Raw genomic sequence first — 23,688 nt, forward strand, 5'->3', positions numbered from 1 at the left:
TTTCCCTCTTAAACATAAGAAAGGGTATTAAAATGGGTGGGGGAGCTGGACCAAGTAAGAAGACAAAAACATACCACTTTCATACAGAATGGGAGATTTGACAATATAAGCCGACATTCAGCTGAAGTCCAGAGTGCAGTTCTGGAACTTACCCGCAGAAGGAAAGCCCCCCAACATGAGAAAATGTGCTACCTCCTTGACTGCATTATTCGGTTCTACTCATTTATATGTGAGTCAGACTTTTTCCACACAAAGATCATTAAGTCCAAGGACCGTTCCACCATGACTGGTGATCATTTGGAAGTGTGCTTGAAGCTGGCTATGGCTTAATGCATCCCTGGCTAATTCCATTCAGTGCAAGTCATCAGAGTCAACTCAGGTAATGACAAAAATGTACGTAGTTAATTGTGCTGTTGTGCAATATGGACTCGAGAAGTTATGCAAGGTACATAAACATACATTGTACATGTAAAGAATTTTCAATGCATTTATGAATAAATGTAATAAATAAAAATATGTTTTGCATTTTTATAGTTAGTAGATCATTTTGATTTGATCATTTTATAAGTAGCTTGCATGCTGAAAAAGTGTGAGCACTCCTGATTTAAAAGCTGTCTTTGGTATTAATATTGCTCTAATATGAGGGCTGTATTGATTTAGTAAAACTTACTTCTCACTGCCATTGAGACAATTCTGACTCATAGCAATCCTATAAGACAGAGTAGAGCTTCCCTTGTGGGTTTCTGAGACTCTTTACAGGAGTAGAAAGTCCCATCTTTCCCTAGCGAGGGGCTATTGGTTCCAAACTGCTGACCTTGCAGTTAATAGCCCAGTGAGTAACCACTGCACTATAAAGATTCCTTGGTGATCATAGGTAGATATTTTATCATCATTTGATTTAAAACAAATGCTTTTGAGACATACCATGTCTGTTATTACTTTACAACATAATAGAAATAAAGTGGTCATCCGTGTATTTTTAATTTGTCTGTGATAAAAGAAAATTATATGGCTGACCGGAAGGCTTATTTTTTATATTTGGGATAAGAGTAATAAACTAAGAACATAATAAAATGGGTTAACCAACATAGCTTATTATTGTTTTTAAGAGATTAAGACTGAAAGACTGGTCAGACTGAGAAGATACAGTATTTTATTTTGTATGAATTATATTTTATTTTTAAATTATATTTTAAAATTTAGGAGTTTAGAGCTGTTAAGCTATTTTTAAAAATCTCCTTTATAAGATTTGGAATTAAAAGCAGAGGTTCAATTCCTTTTTCCTAATGAAAGCAAGTCTGAAGGAAACATGAATCCGTTTCAACAGATCTTTGATCTTTTTGCTATTTTGTACAATCTTCACTAGTAAAACAAAAATGACTTCCCCTTTTTGGTGACCAAACTCCTTTTGAATAAATGATTATTCAGGCAGACCAAGGTATAAGAGACATGAGAGCAAGATTTTTGTGTTTGTGAGTTTGGGGGGGCAAGGTAGCCCCTCATGGTAGATCCCTATTGTGCTGTTGGGGGTCTTTAAGACCAGTGAAATTGTGTCAGGTAGAGCTGCTCAAAACAACAAAGTAGGTGGTCTTGCACTACCTGATCTTAAAAAAAGATCTGATGTTACCAAAGGCTCAATAGAAAGTAAATGTTTAGAAAAGAATGAAGACAACATATGTACAAACAAGCCTGATTCAATTGATGTATGGATTGTGATAAGAGTTGTATGAGCGCCCAATAAAATCATTAAAAACAACAACAACCCTAATCTACAGCCACAGTTGTCAACACAGCCTGGCCCTGGTATAATGATAGATGCATGGACCAATGGAGACCCAGAGATAAAAACATCCGTATACAGACAACTGATTTTTGACAAAGGCCCCAAAGAACATTAAATGGGAAACAGATGCAATCTTCAATAAGTGATGTTGGAAAACTTGGATATCCACCTGCAGAAAATGCTACAAGACCCACATCACACTCCATGCAGTAAAACAAACTCATGGTGGATCAAAGACCTAGATGTAAAATCCAAAACTATCAGGATTATCAATGGGAAAATTGGGACAAATCTAGGAGCCCTAGTGCAGAAGCTTCATGGGCTTTCAGCATCCGTGAGACCTGTTAAAAGTGCAAAACACGTACATCAAAAGACTGGGAGGAGAGATCTAGTAACCACATAATATACAAAGGACTAATGACTAAAATCTATAGTATTTTACAAAACTACAAGAAACACACCAGTAATCTTCTGAGAAGGTGATCCAAGGACCTGACAGATGATTCACAAAGGATGACACTCGAATAGCTAATAAACACATGAGGAAATGCCCCTAGTTTCTAGCCATCCAGGAACTACAAGTCAAAACAACCATGAGATACCACCTAACACCCATAACTGTAACCCAGTTCAAAAAACCAACACATATTGAAGACAGGGTGGTGAGATTGAAACTTTTATCCACTGCTGGTGGACTTGGAAATGCCTCCAGCCACTGTGGCAGGTGATATGGTGATGCCTACAAGAGATGGCAATTGAAGTACCGTATCCTGCAATATCATTATTGGGCATGTACCCAAAAGGAATGTGAAACAGATTATGAACAGATATTTATTCCCCCATGTTCATTGCACCACTGCTCACCGTAGCAAAAAGCTGGGAAAAGCCTAATTCCTATCAGTAGAAGACTGAATTAAAAAACCTCTAGTACATACACACAATGGAATTCTACATCTCCCTTAAAATCAGTGATGCAACCACGAAATGCCTACGGATGTGGAGGTTTCTGGAAGACATGCTGAGCGAAGCTAGTCAAGCACGAAAGGACAAATTCTGTGTGAATCCACTGTGGTTGGAACAAGCAGCAGAATGGGCTCAGGCTTAGGCTTGTAGGGCACCCATCCTTCTGGCTGGGTGGCCAGACAGCCTAGTAGAGAGCCTGACCAGTGCCAGTGAACCACACACCATCAGCTCTAGGTACGGCTTCAGAGGTCACTTGAAAAGAAGTGCCCCACGTCAGCTGGTATAGATGGCTAAGGAAGAGGGGGGGCGGGAATGTTGTCTACTGAGTGGCTCTCATGCAAATAAATCTCTGATGAATGCACATGCGCTTGCATATGTGCAGAACCACACGCACACATGTCCCATGCATGTAGAAAGCCTTATCAAGGGATAAGGGAGTCACTCGGGAAAGACAGTGCAGCAGAGGGGAAAGGAAGCAAACACATCTGAGGGAACACAAGGCATATCTGTTGTTAGGAAAAGAGGGAGGACCAATCCCCAGGTGGGGGAATGAATGACAAAATGCTTTTGGAGACACTACGCAGGGAGTGACTCTGGTAACTTGCAATGAATGGGCCATGTTGATCTCAAGAGTCCAAGGGAACTGCAGGGAACCAGGCTGGGTGCCGTGGAACCACTGGGTCCCTGAATCCTGGATCATCAGGGCACACAGCATGATCCAGAGGCTGTGCCAGTGAGATCCCAAGAAGGAACTCCAGTAGATGAACTGGACCCTACCTCAGACACACTTGTAACCTGAGGACTTGCCGCAAGTTGGGAAATACATGGTGTCCGAGAAAGCAGAAGACAGCAGTTCCAAGAGCTGTGAATGTTATCATATCTGTGAAGATATGTATCATTCTGGCAAATGGGTGATGGACATTCTATTTCATTTTGTTTCATAAGTAGTCTGTATCTCAGAGTTGCTATGTAATTGGGGATCACCCTACGAAAGTTGTGTTACTTGTTTTTCCTGTTTTTTGGTAAATGGTAAACCCAGGATTGATGAGTCTATAGGAAGAGCAAAAAAAACCAAAGGTTTGGGGGAGCAGGGAGCACATGGGGATGGTAGAGGTAAAAGTGAGACAATATTGAGGAGACCAGGAAAGAAAGGTATTTGGAGAAACTGATTATGGATGCAATTGTACAATTTTGTTTGATGAGATTGAACCATGGAATAATATGACATATTACTAACCCCTAAGTAATAACAAAAACATCCATAAATGGATTTTGGTCTCACATTAAATCCTAGCTCCAGCTTAAGAACAATTAAATCCTAGCTCCAGCTTATGTCATGACTCTGCTTGATACTCACCCACAGGAAGAAAACACAAGATCTAGGATGATATGGGTGCTAAAGCAAAATGTGGCTTTTAGGCCAGGTTGACTAAAGAAACACATCCAGAAACACTCGTGTGTAAGAGAGAGCAAATTGTATATTGAGCCCTTTGTATCACAGAGCAATTGTATATTGAGAAAAACCCTAGCCTAGTTCAAATCAAGTCCACAAGTCTGATACTAGCCCATATGTCTGACACTAGTCCATAAACTCCTCTCCAGGCTCCTAGTTGCCATCAATGTGGTTCCTTGTGGCTTGTCAACAGGAATGTGTAAGAGAGAGAGAGAGAGAGAGAGAGAGAGAGAGAGAGAGAGAGAGAGAGAGAGAGAGAGAGAGAGAGAGAGAGAGAGAGAATGAGAATGGCTGCCTTTTCTGAAGGCAGACTCAAGAGAGGAAGTTTCCAGACTCTTCATGAGAAGGTGACACCCACACAGAGGCATTATTGGCTGTGAGCTGACTGACAGACTCAGAATACAAGCTTAACTACCACAGTGGTGGAGAATGTAGAGCAGTGGCTCTCAGCCTTCCTAATGTCTTGACCCTTTCATACAGTTCCTCATGTTGTGGTGACCCCCCAACCAGAAAACTATTTTCATTCTTATGTCATAACTATACTTTTGCTATTGTTAGGAACTGCAATGTAAACATCTGATATGCAGGATATATTTTCATTGTTACAATTTCAACTTCATTAAATATAATTAAAGCATACTGATTAATCACAAGGCAATATGTAATTATATATTGTGAAGTATTTTTGTGTTTTCCAATGATCTTAGGCAACCCCTGTGAAAGGGTTGTTCCCCCAAAGGGAGAAAGGTTCAACCCCCAAAGGGGTCATGACCCACGGGTTAAGAATTGCTGATGTAGATGGTGTCTGGCTAGCAGATAAAATAGCATTTGGGTTCTTTAAGGCATGATTCCAAACAAGCAGTCATCTATGTGAGATGTCAATGAAGTCCACCTGGAAGAAGGATGCCATCATCAGTCTCTGAAGATGAAGGAGGTATCAGAGTATCAGAGCCTAACTTGTGAAAACCCGGTATACAGACGGCTACGTTCAACAGTGGGAGCCCAAGATTCATTTGTGGAGAAACATAGGAAATAAATCTCTGGAGAAGTCCCTCTATTTACACTTGAGGAATGGGAGGAAAGAGAGCTTTGGAGATATGAGTATAGAAGATCAAAGGCATAAATCTGACTTGAGCAGTTAAAACTTTGTCAGTAGACCTTCCTCCCCCTGCGATGCATGCTGGACCTGATCTGGTTTCCTGATTGTCTGTATCTTTGGTTTGTATTCTTCTGTTTGGTTTTTTTGCTTGTCCACATTAAGATATATCTCAGAGGTATCATGTCATGGTAGGTTGTCACCCTATTGAAGTTGTGTTACATGTTTTTCTGTTTTTGATATATGAAACCCAGGATTGATGAACCTATAGAGACGGCAAGTAGAATAAGGGTTTCAGGGGGAGTGGCATTCAGTAGTGTGTGTGTGTGTGTGTGTGTGTGTGTGTGTGTGTGTTGATGATGTCAATGAGTCCATAAAGAAAAAGAATGCTTGGAAACTGATTGTGGTGGCAATTCTGCTTGACATTATTGAACTATGGAATGATATGATATATGCATATATATTTAAAGTTCTTGCATTAATCTTTAAATTTCATTTTCCATAAACTGTATAAAGCACCCCCTTGAATATGTTTGTATTCTTGCTTTCAGTTATCATATTATTTTTCCCCTTATTATATTCTGTTTATTCAGCCTTCAACTCATGATTTTTCATTACTTCCATGGTATTCCCTGGTCTAAGCTATCAGCATCTCTCTTGAATTATTGCAAAAGTGTACAAACTATCTCCAGTTTCCAACATCACCCATCCACTCACAGCTAAACTCTTTTAATTTTGTATTAAATACTTTTCTTGGGGGCTCATATCTCTTATCACAATCCATACATTCATCCATTGTGTCAAGCGCATTTGCACATATGCACAGCTAAACTCTTGTAGCAGCTAGAGCTGCTAAAGTGATCATGTTAAAATAGAGTCACAATGTAGCCAGTGTGATCATGAGGTGTCGATGAGATCAGGTGTCAGGCATCAAAGAACAAAAAATCATATCATTGTGGATGAGAGGGAGTGTGGAGTGAAGACCCAAAGCCCATCTGTAGGCAACTGGACATCCCCGTTCAGAAGGGTCATGGGGAGGAGATGAGCCAGTCAGGATGCAGTATAGCAATGATGAAACATGCAACTTTCCTCTAGTTCTTTAATGCCTCCTACCCCCCACTATAATGATCCCAATTCTACCTTACAAATCTGGGTAGACCAGAGAATGTACACGGGTACAGATAGGAATTGAAAACACAGGGAATCCAGGGCAGATGATCCCTTCAGGACCAGTGGTGAGAGTGGCGATACCAGGAGGCTGCTCAGAAGGTGGGGTAAAAAGGGGGAATTAATTACAAGGAACTGCATATAACCTCCTCCCTGGGAGAGGGACAACAGAAATGTGGGTGAAGGGAGACATTGGGCAGTGTCAGACATGACAAAATAATAATTTATCAAGGGATCGGGTGGGGGGTAGGGAAGGAGGGAGGGGAAAAATGAGGAGCTGATACTAAGATCCCAAATAGAAAGCACATGTTTTGAGAATGATGATGGCAACAAACAAATGTACAAATATGCTTGACACAATGGATGAATGTATGGATTGCGATAAGAGTTGTACAAGCCCCCAATACAATGATTAAAAAGAAAATGATGGCAACATATGTACAAGTGTGCCTGATACAATATGGATTGTATTGTATGGATTAGTATAAGAGCTGTAAGAGCCCCCAATAAAATGATACATTTTTTAAAAATAAAAGACTATATATACATATATGTCACAATGTTTCAATTTTCTACTCTAAATCTCCCAGTGTTTCCTTATCCCACAGAGAATTTCCATGTCTTTGCCATAACCAATGGGATCTTACATGATTTGGTCTTTTTTACTGGATTTCCACTTACTTGATTAGCGATATTCTTTACTCAAGCAAAATGGCCTCCCTGGGCCCACCAAGTGTGTTCCTACCTCAGCTTCTTTGGAATTACTATTATTCTTGCCTGAAATCCTCCTCTCCAAGGTAAACCACTTGCAGGTCTTTGCCCAAATGCTAGCTTCTCACAGATCCCCAGATAATTACGGAATTACCATATGTACTCCTGTATAAGCTGAGTTTTCCAGCACATTTTTAATGCCGTTTTTGCAGTAAAATGAGGTGCCTTGGCTGATATTTGGGTTGACTTACACTCAAGTATATGCAGTATCCTATTTACAATCGCACCGTGTTTCTTATCATTCCTTGACACTTTCTGTTCTTTCCTGTTTTACTCTTTAGCTCTGCCATCTGCTGTAGCCAATGTGGCTAGCTTACCACCAACGTTTGATGCTCTCTTTCCAAGGAGTCAAGTCCTTGCTTGGAAGTGACTTCCAGCCAGGGGTTACCTTCCCACTTGGGGTCATGTGATTAAAGAAGGCCAATTGAATGGGGATTGAGGACATGTGTGCCATTTCTGGACTGGGGTGTTAGAGCATATACTGAGGGGATCTTTCTTAGTTTGTTTCTGCTTTCTAATCATCAGATTTTGATCTCTTTACCTTAGCTCTAGAGCTAGTCTACTCCATGCAACATTTAATTGGCTTTTTTTGTCACGTGCTTAGAGATCTATTTCATTATCAATAAGCTGCCTTACATATATACATTCTCTTTAATGTAGTTGATTCCCTTTGATTGTGACCCCTCTTTTAGGAAATTATCTTCCTAAATTTTGGACCCTCTCTTAATCCTTTAAAACAGATATAATTGCTCTTTCCTTTGAATTTTCAGAGCTATGGGCTTTTATTTGTGTAATAGTAGAATTATTGAATATAACTCTTTGAATCCTTTATTTTATTGTATTAATTAGATTGTAAGGGCCTTGAGATTAGAGATGATTTTTCCCATATGAGTATCTTCAACTAATGCGTTCTAAATATTAGTAGATACCCAGAAAATATTTTAAATGGATACAATTAAACCAAAGCAGAACTGGTCTCTGAGATGCAGAAATAATATAGCAAAGAAAAAGAGTAAAATAAATCACTCTAGAATGCGAATAATTGCTTCAAAATGGAAAGGACTAGAAAGTTTCTAGGAGATGACAGCAACTATTGAAAGAATTGGCTTCCAACTGTCTTAAAAAATCTGGAAGTGTAACATAATAAGCGCCTTTTCCCCTGTGGATAAGGAACACATGCCTTTTACTGGCGCTGTAATTTATCGAGGTCACAAAGTACAGTATGCAATTTCACTTCTTTCTAGTTAATATCAAATAGTTGTTTTCAATAGTATAATTTTTAAGAGATATGTGTATTTAGATTAAAGGTGGGTTGTGCTGGTTTATGTTGGATTTGTTCATGCATAAGTCTAAGTTATTCAAAGATAAAAATGCGATACCACAGATGCTGGTAATCCTTTGCTTTTACCTATCTCCTTATTTCAAGCTATTTATCTTTCTGTTTTTGAGCTAATAAAATTTTATTGTTCAAAATGTACAGTTGGTTGTACCAGCTCATGCATCTTCACCGGCCGCTGGGGCATCTCCACCCTTGGTGTTCCTGGTTTAATGACTTGAGCTCTGTGCTTGGAAACCAGCTTGGCAAGTCCTTTCCTCGGCAGTTCCTGGAGGGTAGCCCTGGCCAGAGAACCGCGATCTTCAGTCTCTCAGATACAGCAGCTGGGGTCGTCAGCTTACAGTGGGGAACTTCTTTACAGAGCTTGTCATGTGTGGCTTTGTCAACAAGACCAGGTTATTGAGCTTGTCCCGAACCTTGCCTTTGGACCACTTCTTCTTCTGGGCCAACTTCCTGGCATCCATCTTCTTCTTCTTGTCGTCTTTGGGCGACATCATGAAGCTTGGAGAGCAGCTACCAGCGCAGCAGCCTCGCTAAGATGTCGGACAAGCTATTTATCTTTTATAAGCTATCATTTGAACAACAGCAGCAACAACAACAAATGTGTGTGTGCGCGTGTGTGTGTGTGTGTGTGTGTGTGTGTGTGTATGGCAGAAGGCCTGAGCATGAGAGAAATGGAGGTCCTATGTGCCAAAACAATTATTCTTGGATATATGAGTCAGGTATTTTCTTTTCAACCATATAGCTCTTGCACCTATGAAACAAATGACGGGGAGTCAGTGAATATTAATGGCTTATATTAATGGATTCCAGGCTGCTCAGTTATAAATACTGACATACACTGCACACAATACTTTTAATATATACCTTAGTTTTAATTATCCATTAAAAAAGTAAATCATTATAGCTACATCCCTCTCATCTAATAATCTTGCTGTTTCAATTTTGCTGAATACTAATGCTGGGAAAATATTAATTTGATATTTCTTTTAATGTTTACTAATGGTTTTGTCACAGAATGTGCGTAAAACTGGCAGGGTTCTTTGTTGTTTTGTTTTTTTGCTTTTTGTCTCATTCAATTCTATCACTTCATCAAAGAAAACAACAATAAAACTTGCTGCTGTCGAGTCGATGTGGACTCAGAATGGCCCTGTAGGGCAGAGGAGACTGGCTGCCATGGGTTTCTGAGACTGGGACTCTTTATGGGGGGTGGGGGATGAGGGAGAGGGGAGCCTCTGCTTTCTCCTCCGCAGCAGCTGGTTGCTTCATACTGCTAACCACCACGTAACCCATTCTAGCCGCAAGTCCTCACTTTATTAAACTGGTGTTTAATGCATAACAGTGTAGTAGACTGTCGCTGTGTACAGTCATGAGCCATTGTGCACATCTTAACAATGTAGCATGTGGAGATTTTGGTATTGGCAATTCCAGTATAGTAGGTTTACCTCGGTTTCTTAGTAGCTACATCACTTGCCTCTGTGTTCCAATTCTTCATCTCTTATGTATGGGTTATAATTCCTATTTTATGGTTGTTTAGAGGGTTAAATGAAGTCACAAATAAAGCACCTGGTAGGATATCTGGTATGTTATGGGCAGGCAGTACATTCTAGTTTTCATCCCCTTTTGGGTAAGTTGAGTATAATTTACTTTTCAAAGATGAATGAGGTCTTGACTTCTTGCCCGCACAGTGACTAACCCTGTAATAATTTACCGCAAGCTCCTGGTCCCTATCCCCATCTCCTAGAGACTAAACCTATAATTTAAAGACTTAAGAAAGCAGAAACCTCCTTTCTTTTATTCTAGGCATGGTTAGTACCAATTAAAAACTCCTAACAGGCATTAAATAAAGGGATTATATGTACTGAAAGTGCCATGGACTGCACCTGTACAAATCAATCTGTCTGGGAAGAAGTACAGCCAGAGTTCTCCTTAGAGGCAAGGACGGCAAGACTTCATCTTGCATACTTTGGACATGTTATCAGGAGAGACCAATCTATGGAGAAGGACATCATGCTTGCTAAGTAAAGGGACAGTGAAAAGAGGAAGGCCTCACGAAGTGGGCTGACACTGGCTGCAACCACGGGCTCAAGCATAGGAACATTTGTGAGGACAGCACAGGACTGGACAGTGCCGCTGTCTCTTGTGCAGAGGTTTACTGTGGGTCACAACTAACTGATAGCACCCAACAGCGCCAACAACATACATTGATGGGCAGATAGTAATGCTAAAGACTTGTATTTTGAGTTCATCGGCACTGAAATAAAAAAATGAGTTGAAAATCAAGTATAGTTTATTGTCAAGTAAATTATTATTTTGGTCAATCTTATATATAATACTTGTCTCTAGAGTGTTAAAGAGTAGAGATACCATAGGACTAAGGTACACCAGACAAAAGCCATGGTCTTTTTCATCTCTCATACGTTTGTGAAACTGGGACAGTGAATACGGAGGACCACAGAAGAATAGATACATTTGAATTACGTGGTGCTGGTGAGGAATATTGATAGCACCACAGACTGCCATAAGAACCCACAAATCTGTCTTGGAGAAAGAGCAGCCAGAATGCCCCTAAGAAGCAAGGATGGTGAGACTTCTAATGTACTTCAGAAAAGGACATCGTTCTTGCTAAGGTAGAGGATCAGTGAGAAGACCTGATGAGGTGGATTGACACAGTTACTGCAGCAATGGCTTCAGATATAATAACAAGTGTGATCTGGTACAGATGGGAGCTGGAAACACAGGGCATCCAGGACAGATGACCCTCAGGACCAGTGGAGAGAGCGGCGATACCAGGAGACAGCAGGGAAGGTGGGGGTAGAAAGGGGGAACCGATGACAAGGAACTACATATAACCCCCTCCCTGGGAGACAACATAAAAGTGGGTGAAGGGAGATGTTGGACAGTGTAAGACATGACAAAATAATAATTATTTATAAATTATCAAGGGGGCAGGGGCGCAGAGGGAGGGGAAAAATGAGGAACTGATACCAAGGGCTCAAGTAAAAAGCAAATGTTTTGAGAATGATGATGGCAACAAATGGACAAATGTGCGTGACACAATGGATGGATGTGCGGATTGTGATGTGTTGTACGCGCCCCAATAAAATGATTAAAAAGAAGAAGAACAAGTGTGAGGATGACCCAGGACTGGGCCGTTCTGTCGTACAGAGAGAGGGACCCTGTGAGCTGGAACTTGCTTAACGGCACCCAGCAACAGCAATGAAGATTTCTCGGTTATCAGGATGTTTGCTTTTCAAAGAATTAATTTTGAATGAAGCCCATGTTTTATTTTCACGAGATTTTGACAACTCATGGATTTATCCTTACTCACCCAGACATTTGCATCAGGCTGCTCAGTTTCTGTAACCTCTTCCTTTGTTCTGCGTTCAGCTTGTAGAGTATGGCTGGGGCGTGGAGGGCACCAATCAGTTACACAGAACTCTTTTACTCTAGATGGGATGGGCCGTGTCCGAGCTCTGTGGACCTCCATGACTCTATAATCTTTTCTCTCTCTCTCTCTCTCTCTCTCTCTCTCTCTCTCTCTCTCTCTCTCTCTCTCTCTCTCTCTCTCTCTCCCCCCGCCCCCCCTCTCTCCATGATTTTATCCTATTCCTCAGTGAAAATACTCAAGTCATGTACCTTACTCTACATTAGCTGTATCTTTTGACTCTCAGCTTTGACACTCTGTACCCGCCACTTTAGCTCAAAGCTGTTTAAAATGTCGGTAGGAGCCTGGGTACGACAGGATGCTGGTTCCTCTCCCGGAATGCAAGGAGTGCCTGTTTCTACCATCTGCACACGTGTTTTCTTTGAGCCCATTGTTACACTTCCTCTGTTGGTCTGTGAGATGAAGTCTAGCCAAAGTATATGAGGTGAAGTCTCTCCATCCGTGTCTTCAAGGAACATTCTGGCAATTTCTATCAGGACCTTCTGTTTGTTCTTCTGACAGTCCATGGTACTTTCAGTATTGTTTACTAACACCCTAATTCAAATGGAAACAACGAACTATGGATAACATTGAGAAATTCCAGAACACTTCGTTGTGCACTTTTAGAACCTGTACCTGGAATAAGAGACACTTGTACAAACAATGAGAATACTACTTGGTTTAAAATCAGGAAATAGGTGCATCAGGGTTGTATCCTATTGCCATATTTGTTCAATTTGTTTGGTAAGCAAATAATCCGAGAAGCTGGACTCTATGAAGTGGAATGTGGCATCAGATCTGCAGATGCCACAGCCTTGCATGCTGAAAAAGCTGCAGGACACGAAGCACCTCCGATGATGATTCACAGCTATAGCCTCCACTATGGCTTGCAGCTCACTGTCAAGAAAACAAATCCTCAGCGCTGGAGAAAGCATTGCAGAAAAGATGGAATTGCCCAGGGTTTCATTTGGCTTGGATCCACAATCGATGCTCATGGAAACAGCAGTCAAGGCATCAAAAGACATGGCCCTGGGAATATCTGCTGCAGAGGACAAGACTTTAAAAACCTTGCTTCCAAGTGAACACAGGGCTGATCTTAGCAGTCCCTTTAGAAAAGCTGGTGGGGCTCGCTGTTGACTAGTGATGGTAATACTTCTACCTGTGCAGGGCCTTTTGAAACTTGCTTCCTAGCCTGTATCTCTCTGCCCTAGTTTTGCTACACAGGTTGTCCGGATAGGACCTTCTTTATCTAACCACCTTTGGGTAACAGGTTCTCTTTGAGGGCCCTGTGCTTTTGTTCATGCTGTATCTTCTTCTTTTAAAAAAAAAAACATTTTATTAGGGGCTCATACAACTCTTATCATAATCCATACATATACATACATTAATTGGATAAAGCACATCTCTACATTCATTGCCCTAATCATTTTCTTTCTTTTTCTTTTTTTAAATTTTATTAGGGGCTCATACAACTCTTGTCACAATCCATACATATACATACATCAATTGTATAAAGCACATCCATACATTCCCTGCCCCAATCATTCTCAAAGCATTTGCTCTCCACTTAAGCCCTTTGCATCAGGTGCTCTTTTTTTTCCCCTCCCTTCCTGCTCCCCCCTCCCTCATAAGCCCTTGATGATTTATAGATTGTTATTTTGCCCTATCCAGAGTCTCCCCTCCCCCCCCTTCTCTGCCGTCCATCTCCCAGGGAGGAGGTCACATGTGGATCCTTGTAATCAGTTCCCCCTTTCCAACCCACTCACCCCCCACTCTCCCAGCATCGCCCCTCACACCCCTGGTCCTGAAGGTATCATCCACCCTGGATTCCCTGTGCCTCCAGCTCCCATATGCACCAGTGTACAACCTCTGCCCTATCCAGTCCTGCAAGGTAGTATTCAGATCATGGTAGTTGGGGGGAGGAAGCATCCAGGATCTGGGGGAAAACTGTGTTCTTCATCGGTACTACATCGCACCCTGACTGACCCATTTCCTCTCCTAAACCCCTCTATGAGGGGATGTCCAGTGGCCGACAAATGGGCTTTGGGTCACCACTCTGCACTTCCCCCTTCATTCACTATGGTATACACACACACACATACATATTTTTGCATGATAGCCGGGCACCATCAGCTTTCTTCACCACCTTTACTTGTTCACCTGCTTTGGCTTCAGCAGTTGTGTCGGGAGGGTGAGCATCATAGAGTGCCAATTTAATAAAAGAAAGTATTTATGCATTGAGGGAGTGCTTGAGTAGAGGCCCAAGGTCCTTCCGCCACCTTAATACTAAACCTATAAATATAGACACACAGATCGATTTCCCCATCCTCATATATATATTTGCATGTACATGTCTTTGTCTAGACCTCCATAAATGCCCCTTGACTCCTAGCTCTTTCTTGCTGTATCTTCTAAGTCTTTTCCACTTTTCTCCAGCATGCTCCTGTGTAACATTCTGGTTTCCTTTTAAGTTATTTGTTCATTTTAAATTGATATTTAAATTAACTGCCTACTTTGTTCAAGTTACTATATTTGGTCAGTACTTTGGATAGACACAAATCTCTGTCTGTCTGGAATTTACAAAATAGATCCTTATTGAAACATTAATGAAATAAATCCTCAATCCTTCCAGGCAGATTAATTAGTACTTGGCTGATAAATATGTCTATACCTACATCTACCTACCTATCCCTCTACTTGTACTCACCAATTTGTGTCATGGAAGACCCATGGGCTTCGAAATCAATAGTTTTAGATTCAGTATGTCATTTGTCCTACGGTGCCATAAAAAATGTCTAGGACAAATAGTATAATTTATAGTTAACCACCAAGCTCTGGTACACTCAACAAATGTTTAGTGAATTTTTTTACTAGATTTTTTTGGGGAAATTTTCTATCAGATTTTTCTAAAGTGTAGGCTACTCAGGTTTAGCACTTCGGATATCCAACAGTATCATTAGTTTTTAAGGTTTTTGTTGTTGTTACCTTTTGTTAGAGTTTAACTGATTATGCTGGGGTTTTTTGTTTTCTTGAAATTTTACTTGTTTCCTAAGGCAAAATGCTAAATAAATAGAAACTAACAGCAGCTAAGAATAGCCTGGGCTCATTTCTTGGATAGTTAACTTCTTTGTGAAATTATATATATTTTAAATAAAATCACTTAAATAATACATTGTACCAGCTAAAGATGGGTGTCTAGATGGCCCTTAAAGGCAGAGAACTATAATTTCACATCATTATATAAAATATATGATAGTCTAGTGTCTCAGCATGATAAAAATACCCATGTCTGGCTTCATAAACATTCCTCCTTCAGAGAATGTTTTCTGTGCCGTGATCCACACAATTGTACTTTTTGTTTCCCCTTCTTTTCATTAAGACAGCGTGGAGATAACTCTCATGCCCTTGATTTATAGTTGGTACTTGGTAAACAGAGGCTTTAGTTAGTATTCCATCTGTCTGCATGAAGGCACGGTGGATTTCAGTGTGTGAGATAGGCATCCTCTTGTACCATATGCTTCTGGCTCACACCTGAGTGTTATTTCAACAAGATTTAGGCAGAAAGTGAAACCCTTCTAGAACTTCAGCACTTTTATCTTCTACCTGACAGTGCATTGAAAATGTTTACTGCTTTTTAGGGCTTACCATTTATTTAAGTCATAGCTAATGTTTGGCATACATTTTTAATGTAAAATACAGGAATGGAAAATAGTTAGGCATGGGCGCTAGAAAACCACCTAATACCAAATTTAATATCAAAATATGAGATGCAGAAATTTTCTAGGATTTGAAACTTTTCACTCGGCAGAAGAATTTATTACTGACTTCTGTTAAGGTCATCTAGATTTATCAGGTACTGTCACAGGAAAGTGGGTAAGACGGAGAATGGGAGATTTTTCTAATATGATTGCCTTGTGACAGTTCCTTTTATGCCAGCTTTCTTTTATTGATGTTGAGCCTACGTACACTAGAATGACATTAAAACCAGCAAAACCACAAGTAGGCATGTATCCCACTAATTTGCTACTAAGTGTCAGCACATTTAGGTTGTAGAATAATTGGGATACTTCCTGATTTCAGTAATAAATATTCTCCTGGCAACTATTCTTCTTTCAAGAAAACAACATCCAGAGTACAATCTCCTGTGGCAAGGTAATTATGAAGTTAGTAGCTTCAGTGAAGTTAATATCAATGTTCCTTTATTTACTTTACAGTTTGATTCTTTTCTCTGGATATTGCCTGCTTTTTAAAAAAATTTTTTTCGCCTTCTTTTTTCATAACCTCACTTATTTCTGATCTGACCATCTTTTCGTTCCTGGAGCAGGGAACTAATGGCTTACGTGATAGCTACCGGTCATTTTCTGAAGGGCCTTATCTTTATTCTGCCCATAAGTTAGGTGTAGCACTAAGTTGGGACCGAAAGAAAAGGTCTGAGTATTTGCGTGGCGTGCGGAAAAGAGAGGGTGTTCCCTTCTTATCAGGACTATGGCATGTGGTCCTACAGAAAGAGCACTGCACAGTTAGAGGGTGCCGTTTACACCAGTTGTGTTATGAAAGTGTCCACTTGGGTTGTTCCGTCTTTTAGCTGTGTGATAGAGCCCCAAGGAACCCCTGTGCCCGAACAGTCTGTGTTCAGATGCTACCTGAAGGGGTGACATTTTGACCCCGAGGGGCTCGGGGAGAAACACCTGGCCATCTGTTCCTGTACAGACGACAGCTAAGTCAGCCTTCAGCGTAGTTCTCCTCTGTCCTGTGGGGTCACTCTGAGTTGGAATAGACGTGATGACACCCAACAACAACAGAGCCCTGCTCTCTCTGTTAAGTCAACGTAAAGGTATATTTATACAAACACTTAAAGACGAAGCTGTGAAAAGTAGAAATAAAATCAAACAACTTAGACTAAGAAAAGGTCTGTTAGTAATTTTAACCTCAGGCTTAGGAAGCTAAGTTAGAAAATTCAACTTTGTTATCAGCTACAACTTTGTCTGTATCCCTATCGAATTTTACAAACAGAGATTGCTAAGGTCACGGAATAAGTGATTGCTCATTTTATTCATACTTGTATTTGGTTAATAATTTGCCTCTGAATACTTGAAGTCTTTTAACTTTGGAGCATTATGATTTATGATAACTACAAAATTTACATATGACGTGTGTCGATGATTAATGGCCTTATTAGGAGAGTAAGAGTTACTCTGCACAATCGGACAGTTTCTTGTCCGCTCTTCCCTCGGAGGGGCACTGGAGGTAGAAGTGGGCAGGACCTCTTAAACCAAAGGAAAATCTCTCAGTAAATGATGAAAATTTAAAGTAAGCGGATAATCAAAACCTACACCTACTACCTGCTAGTGGTGTTTTAAAATAAGAAAGCATGCCTCTGGTTTGCTTTTCTTTTTGTTGGGGAGGGGATAACCCCAATCCACGGCCATGAAGCAGTTCTGACTCAAAGCAATCCTATAAGGTAAAGTAGAACTGATCCATAGGATTTCCAAGATATGGAAACAGACTGCCTCATTTTTCTCCTATGAGACAGCTGATGGATTTGAACCATGAACCTTCATCTTAGTTGCCCATCACTTAACCTATTGTACCACCAGAACTCCTCTGTTTTTATTATTTTAATTGTTTGTTGCTGTACTTTATTGGAACTATATATTGTTGTAGGGTAGTGGAATTAAGGGAACAGAACATTAACTTTTCAAATCCTGGTCAGTTACTGTGTAATTAGCTTTAAACCTGCATGTCATTATTCTTGTTTGAATGTGATTCTTTTTCTCCAAAGAATATGCCTACTCTTCTGTCCAGAAATTGAACACTAATGTTTTGTCTAATGAGAGACATAGCTCTTTGACTATCTGCAATCTCCATGAGGCCTTTGTGGAAGCATGGGGGGCAGTGGTTAAGCACCTGACTGCTGCTGACTGAAAGGTCAGTGGCTGGAACCTATCAGCCACTCCCTGGAATAGAGCTGTGACAGTCTACTGTGATGCAGATTTATGTCCTTGGCAACTCATAGTCCTGTTCTGCTTTGTCCTGTAGGCTCACTCTGTGTCAGAATCTTTGATGGCAGTGGGTTTGGCTTGGTAGCCTGTATGACCTAGAGCAGTGGCCTGCATACCTGGAAGAGTGACATAGAGATTCCTCTTTAGTTAGTCATTGTGGTTGGTGATAGACTAGGATCGGGTCTGCATGATGCTGCTTAAAGACACTGTAGAAGTTAAGCTGAGGTATAAAATTCTATGTTTCAACTACCTCCTAAATATCCTTTTCTTTTTGGTAGATCATTTATTTTAGAAGACAGATAAACATAGTTAGAGTAAGTGAAATTTATTTAAAAATGGTTTCCACTGTGGAGAAATTCTCAATTCTTAATGAATTGCTGTTTCTGTTTCATCCGAATGTCAGCTCCCCCCCCCAACCTTTTCTTTTGTGGTGGTTGTTAGTGACAAAGAGTATGAAAATAAGTATTGGAGTTTGCTTTCCTCCAAATTTTAGTTATAATATTTCAGACAATTGGTTTTAGTTTTTGATAATTTACAAATGATTTTCTAACTCCTTCAGCATCCTTATTGTGAAGGAAAATAATTGAGCGTGCTTTAGTAACTATCAGATTTGACTCCACTATTGTGCTTAAGAAGAACCTTTTGTTACCTAATTTAGTGGTAATTTTATCATAGCAGCTTAATATCTCTTATAATTTTAATTGTTATCAAGAAGGATGACATCATTTAATTTGACTCAAAATGCAGAAGGATGGATGAATGACAAATTAATAATTTACTACCTTTGCATAATACTAAGGCACAGAATATTAGACGGATTGATGGCAGAAAAGGTTAACAAATTTTAGCAGCTTTCATTAGCTGTACATCGTCATATGTTTGTGGTGCTGACTGAAATAGGCTTTGTAGGAGATCTCAGTCTAGGGAACTAATTACTTGTGCCGATTGCCGTGCTGATGAATAGACTCTCATTGTATCATTCCCCTGAAGACGAGGAGCAGCCTGTGATTCACGACTGCATCCTGGCTGATATTTGATAATAATTTTAACAGATAAATGTAGGTAGGCAGAATGATGAAGTGCCTATCCAAGCTCCACGACTATCAAAGCCATACACATAGCCGTCTGTGGGCCGCCTTTTTCCCTCTCCAACAATCACCCAAGGAGAATTTTATGTTATTAATTGAGCGCAAACGACTGTTGTCTTTTCACTGTATGAATATACTGTGGGTAATTTTCATTATTTTTACATGGTATCTTAGTACTGGCATTGATTTAAAATTCAGGCAGGAAAATGATGGAGAAAAGTAGAATAAAAGAGCTTTTATTTTTTTTTCTTGAGGACTGCAATTCTTGCATTATTTTATTTTCTATTTGGATTGCATTCTGTCTTCTCCTCAGACATGATGAACAAAGGAAATCTTTGATATTCTTGTTTTCTCCCTCGTACTCTCAGAAAACAGCATTGGTTTCCAATTGCCTTTAATATATTTTCTTTGAACCCCTCATTGTTTGTTTATGCTTTTAATAGCTGAGAGCATTTTGAAAAATTAATAAAAGTACTTATTTATAAATGTATTTTGAATCTTAAATATGCCATCTTTGACCCATCAAAATAAAGATAACTTAGGCATTTGGGGACCGTCAAAATCACTATTTTGTTAGACCTGACAGGGACATAGTTTTATTAGCTCACGAAATACAATATTTTATTTTATATTAGTCATTCCTATAGAACTTTGTTGTGAATAAAATATTTACTTCATTACTGAGATGTAAGGATTTTCATTTTATACATATTTAATTAATAAAAGTATTCAGATTTTTTTCTTACTATAAGTGAAAAAAATCTTTATGTTAGTATTTCTCATAGAAAATATTTTTAAAATATGCTAGATGATTAGCTAACAGAAGAGAGAGTTGGCATTTATATATTACCATATAAAAATTTGCATAATTGGGGAAAATATAGTAGAACTTAAACTGAGTGAACCCTTTAGAAAATATACACTTCCCAAAGTATGCTTTCTATATAGCAATTATTGCACATCATATAGCATGTAGTTTTTAATTAAGTATAAAAACAGACTACATAAAACAGAAATCCAATCTGATTTGCTTGAAAATAGATTGCTATTTCACTCTACAGGAATGGTTTATTTAAAAACAGTAAATGGAGAAGAAATGCATTTTCTTGTGTTGTTCTAAGCCTCAGGGGCTAAATGTAATGAATATTTTAAGAGATTATTTTAATTAAATTCCTACACATCTAAACAGAGTAATATTTTATTATCACATACATAACCGTGTAACTGAGATATTCATTAAAGTTAACACTTTCTGGACCAAGAATTCCTGGTATGATTTACTGACCTTGTGCAAAAAGGCACAAATTAGGAAGAAAAATGAAGGGGGACAGACTTTGATTAATATAGGTAATGCAATACCATATTTATAATAGCCTTTTCCCTATTCTGGTTTATAAATGCAGCCACAGAGAAAGGTGCCCTGCTGAGGCTGAAATGAGGCTGAAATCAGAGCCCATGCCACAGGAGTGTGGGGAAACTGATCACACTGTCAGCAATTCATTTCAAAATGATGTATTTAGTGCTCATTTCACCTTCCAAGAAAAAGGGAAAGGAGTTCCTTAGACTCGAAGGTGATATTGTTATTTTCAAGGACATACCTAAGTTAAAGATTGCAAAATCGGGGAGTGTTAGGTGGAGAGAGAAGTAAGAGGAAGGTGGGGGGGTGTGGAGACAAGGCTGAGCAAACAAGGAGAGCTTTATGCAGAAAATCAGGGCTACCACGCTGTTTTATAATTGCTAACATATGTGGCTTCTCTGTTTCATTGTAGTCGTCCTCGTGAGTTCTGGCGCCTTGACTACTGGGAAGATGACTTGCGGCGCCGGCGACGATTTGTGCGAAACCCTCTAGGATCGACACATCCTGAAGCGACACTAAAAACAGCCGTGGAGCATGGTCAGTGTATAAACCACCCCTTGCCAATAGCAGCAGGTACAGTGCTTGGTACTGAAGAGCTTAACTTCATTATTACAAGGCACTGTGAAAAGGCTCCATCCTCATATTTCATAGTTAGTCACCTCAGAAAGAGGAGGTAAAATTTTTATAGTTAGTGTAGAGCCCTATAAACTTATGGTAACACACACACACAATTTATTTATTATGTTGCATATGCAAAACTTGCTTAACACAAACCCTTTGTTTCAAAGTAGGAGGAAGAAAAATATTTCTCCTTTTAAGTGACACATTCAGCTTTGAGAAAATTATTTTAGCAAGACTGTCTTAAATCCATGAATATCAGAAAGACAACATTTACAAATCAAATAGGTTCTCAGGCTCTGTTATGCAGATGTGATTTTTCCCCACCATGATATTTGAGTGTGAGGGTATGAAGTAGGAGAGACGGTAATAAATGCCCACGTGCCCAGACAGTTTCTCAGCCTTGATTTGTAGATGGTTGTGATAGATGACGCTCAGAAAGAGAGAATCGACGCTATTTTCATATGTGCCTGTTCTGCATCATCTTGTTATCAGAGCTCAAGAGAACATTTTCCCTCCTCTTTTGATATAATGCACACTTTATTCTGGGTAGAAGTCTGATAAGCACATTGGAAAAACGGAATAGACCCCTTTTGATTAGTCCTTTGGTTTTGATATTCTACTTTCTTCCATCTTAAGACTTTCACTTATTGTTTCATGATTTTTGAAAGCCAACTAAGTAAGATACACTGATTAAGCAGGGAAGAAAAAGGTCTCTCGATTTCAAAGTTGGTTTGGGTTTTACAGAATATGAATTGGTTATTTTTCAATAAGGTAGGAAATAGTTTTAATTTCCCTCTTTTTTCTGGGTTTTAGCTTAATATGCCATAGTTTGTAGTTAAATTATAACATAAAGTGTGCAAAATAAATAAATGTTAAACATATTTAATAAGGATATTTAGAATTTAGATTAAAATCTTAATATTAGACTTGGCCTGAGTCAGGCAGTTTAACCTCTTGCACTCAGACTTAAAGAGCCATTTCTGGGAGAAAATGTCCACAATATGTCATCAGATATAACACCGAATGTGACATCAGTCCTTTAAAATAAATGACCATACAGAGAACAGTCAATAACAAAGTGATCTAAAAGCAATAATAGTCCCAGGGCCCTACATCTTCAGCTACAGGAGGTGGAGAAAGAGAAATAAGATGTAGAATTAATTAGGCTACTTGTACTTTTAGTCATCATATTCTTTTTATGTGATGCTTCAAAGATTTCAGAGTTTTATATATATATTTTTTTCCTTCACTTCTGCTTTTGTTTAATGATCCTTGGAAAAAGACAGTCTTTTTGCAATTTTATCCTTGTAAGAAGAATAGAAATTACCATCTACAACCAGAAATTTAAATGTAATCATTACATTTTATTTTATAAGTTATCTTTTAACATAGAATTTGTGGTTTTGAGGCAATAAAAATATTTCCATAAACATTTTTCTTTTTGCATCTGGAAAGGGACTGTCAGTTTTCTTATATCTCACATAGGCAGACTATTAATCCTTTATGTGGGAGTGATCAGAAAATCTGTAGCGTAAATGTAATGTCAAACTTAGCAAAATATACATTTATCAGAAATAGATAATTTAACCTTTTGTGGGAATTATAGGTTTCTTCTTAATGAGCAGATTATAATATTGCTGACCTTACCTTTTAAATTATTGTCAGATTTTAAAGGCAAACTGTCCTCAATTATATCAATTAAAATGATGTTAATTACAATTACTATAATTTAAGTTTTAAAATACTATAGAGAAGCAGAGTTCATTTTAATTAGTCTAAATAGTAATTGAAGGGTTAATATAAGATTAATTAGTTATCTATGCTTATTATGCATTTTGAAATAGCGGGATTATAGCAAAGTTAAGCATTTCATGTGGTTTCATCAAATTTAGTAAAGATCTATACAAATATTTCTTTGATTAGTATTTAAAATTTTTTTCAAAGGTTAAAAACAATTATATCCATATCTATGTATATATATTAAAATATGTAGAACATGTTTCAATAGTCTTACTAAGAAGATAGATAATCTTTCATGTAAAATTTATGAAAAAAGGGTACATGGTTTATTAATCATACATTTTATATGTTTTATTTGAAAAAATAAGGAAATATTAGGTTATTTCTGAACTAACACATAGATTGTACTATGGTATCATTTGATGTTGGCATAATTTATGGTAATATATTCTCTAAGCAATGGCCTTAAATGTTTTAATAAATGAAGTATTCTAATTATCAGTTAATTTCTAAATAGCTGTAAGTACATTTTAGAACATTAAAAAGGCTAATCACAACAAATTTATTTAGAATCATGCACAACAAAATAGTTAATAGGATAAAATCAGTATTTGAAATTAAGAATTCACCATAGATAGTATACTTCATTATTGAATTCAAATATTTAAATAGATATTACTTAGGAGAATGTGCCAGTTATATTGTTTTTTGACTTCATCTCACTTGTATTTATTATTGACTTAAGTGAGGAGACAGGGTCTTTTAAAAATGCAGACGTTTGGACTATTGTAAACTATCTTATGATAATCAAAGGAAGACATCCAAATAGAAGTTCGGCTGGAGATTAGTTATGTATTTAACAGTAGTAAGAGCCATCTCTTTTA

General features: G+C 38.6%; 1 protein-coding gene across 2 annotated transcripts in view; it reads left to right on the plus strand.

Annotated features, from left to right (window-relative positions):
- LRBA (LPS responsive beige-like anchor protein) overlaps positions 1–23,688 on the plus strand; it is a 706,055-nt gene that overhangs the window by 383,181 nt on the left and 299,186 nt on the right. For both annotated transcript variants that reach the window (XM_075543710.1, XM_075543711.1), the window contains exon 38: positions 20,856–20,980. In XM_075543710.1, the coding sequence (XP_075399825.1) occupies positions 20,856–20,980 (125 nt within the window). The remainder of the gene's footprint in view (positions 1–20,855; positions 20,981–23,688) is intronic.

This window comes from Tenrec ecaudatus, chromosome 3 (genome assembly GCF_050624435.1).
Source record: "Tenrec ecaudatus isolate mTenEca1 chromosome 3, mTenEca1.hap1, whole genome shotgun sequence".
NCBI classification, from domain to species: Eukaryota; Metazoa; Chordata; class Mammalia; order Afrosoricida; family Tenrecidae; genus Tenrec; species Tenrec ecaudatus.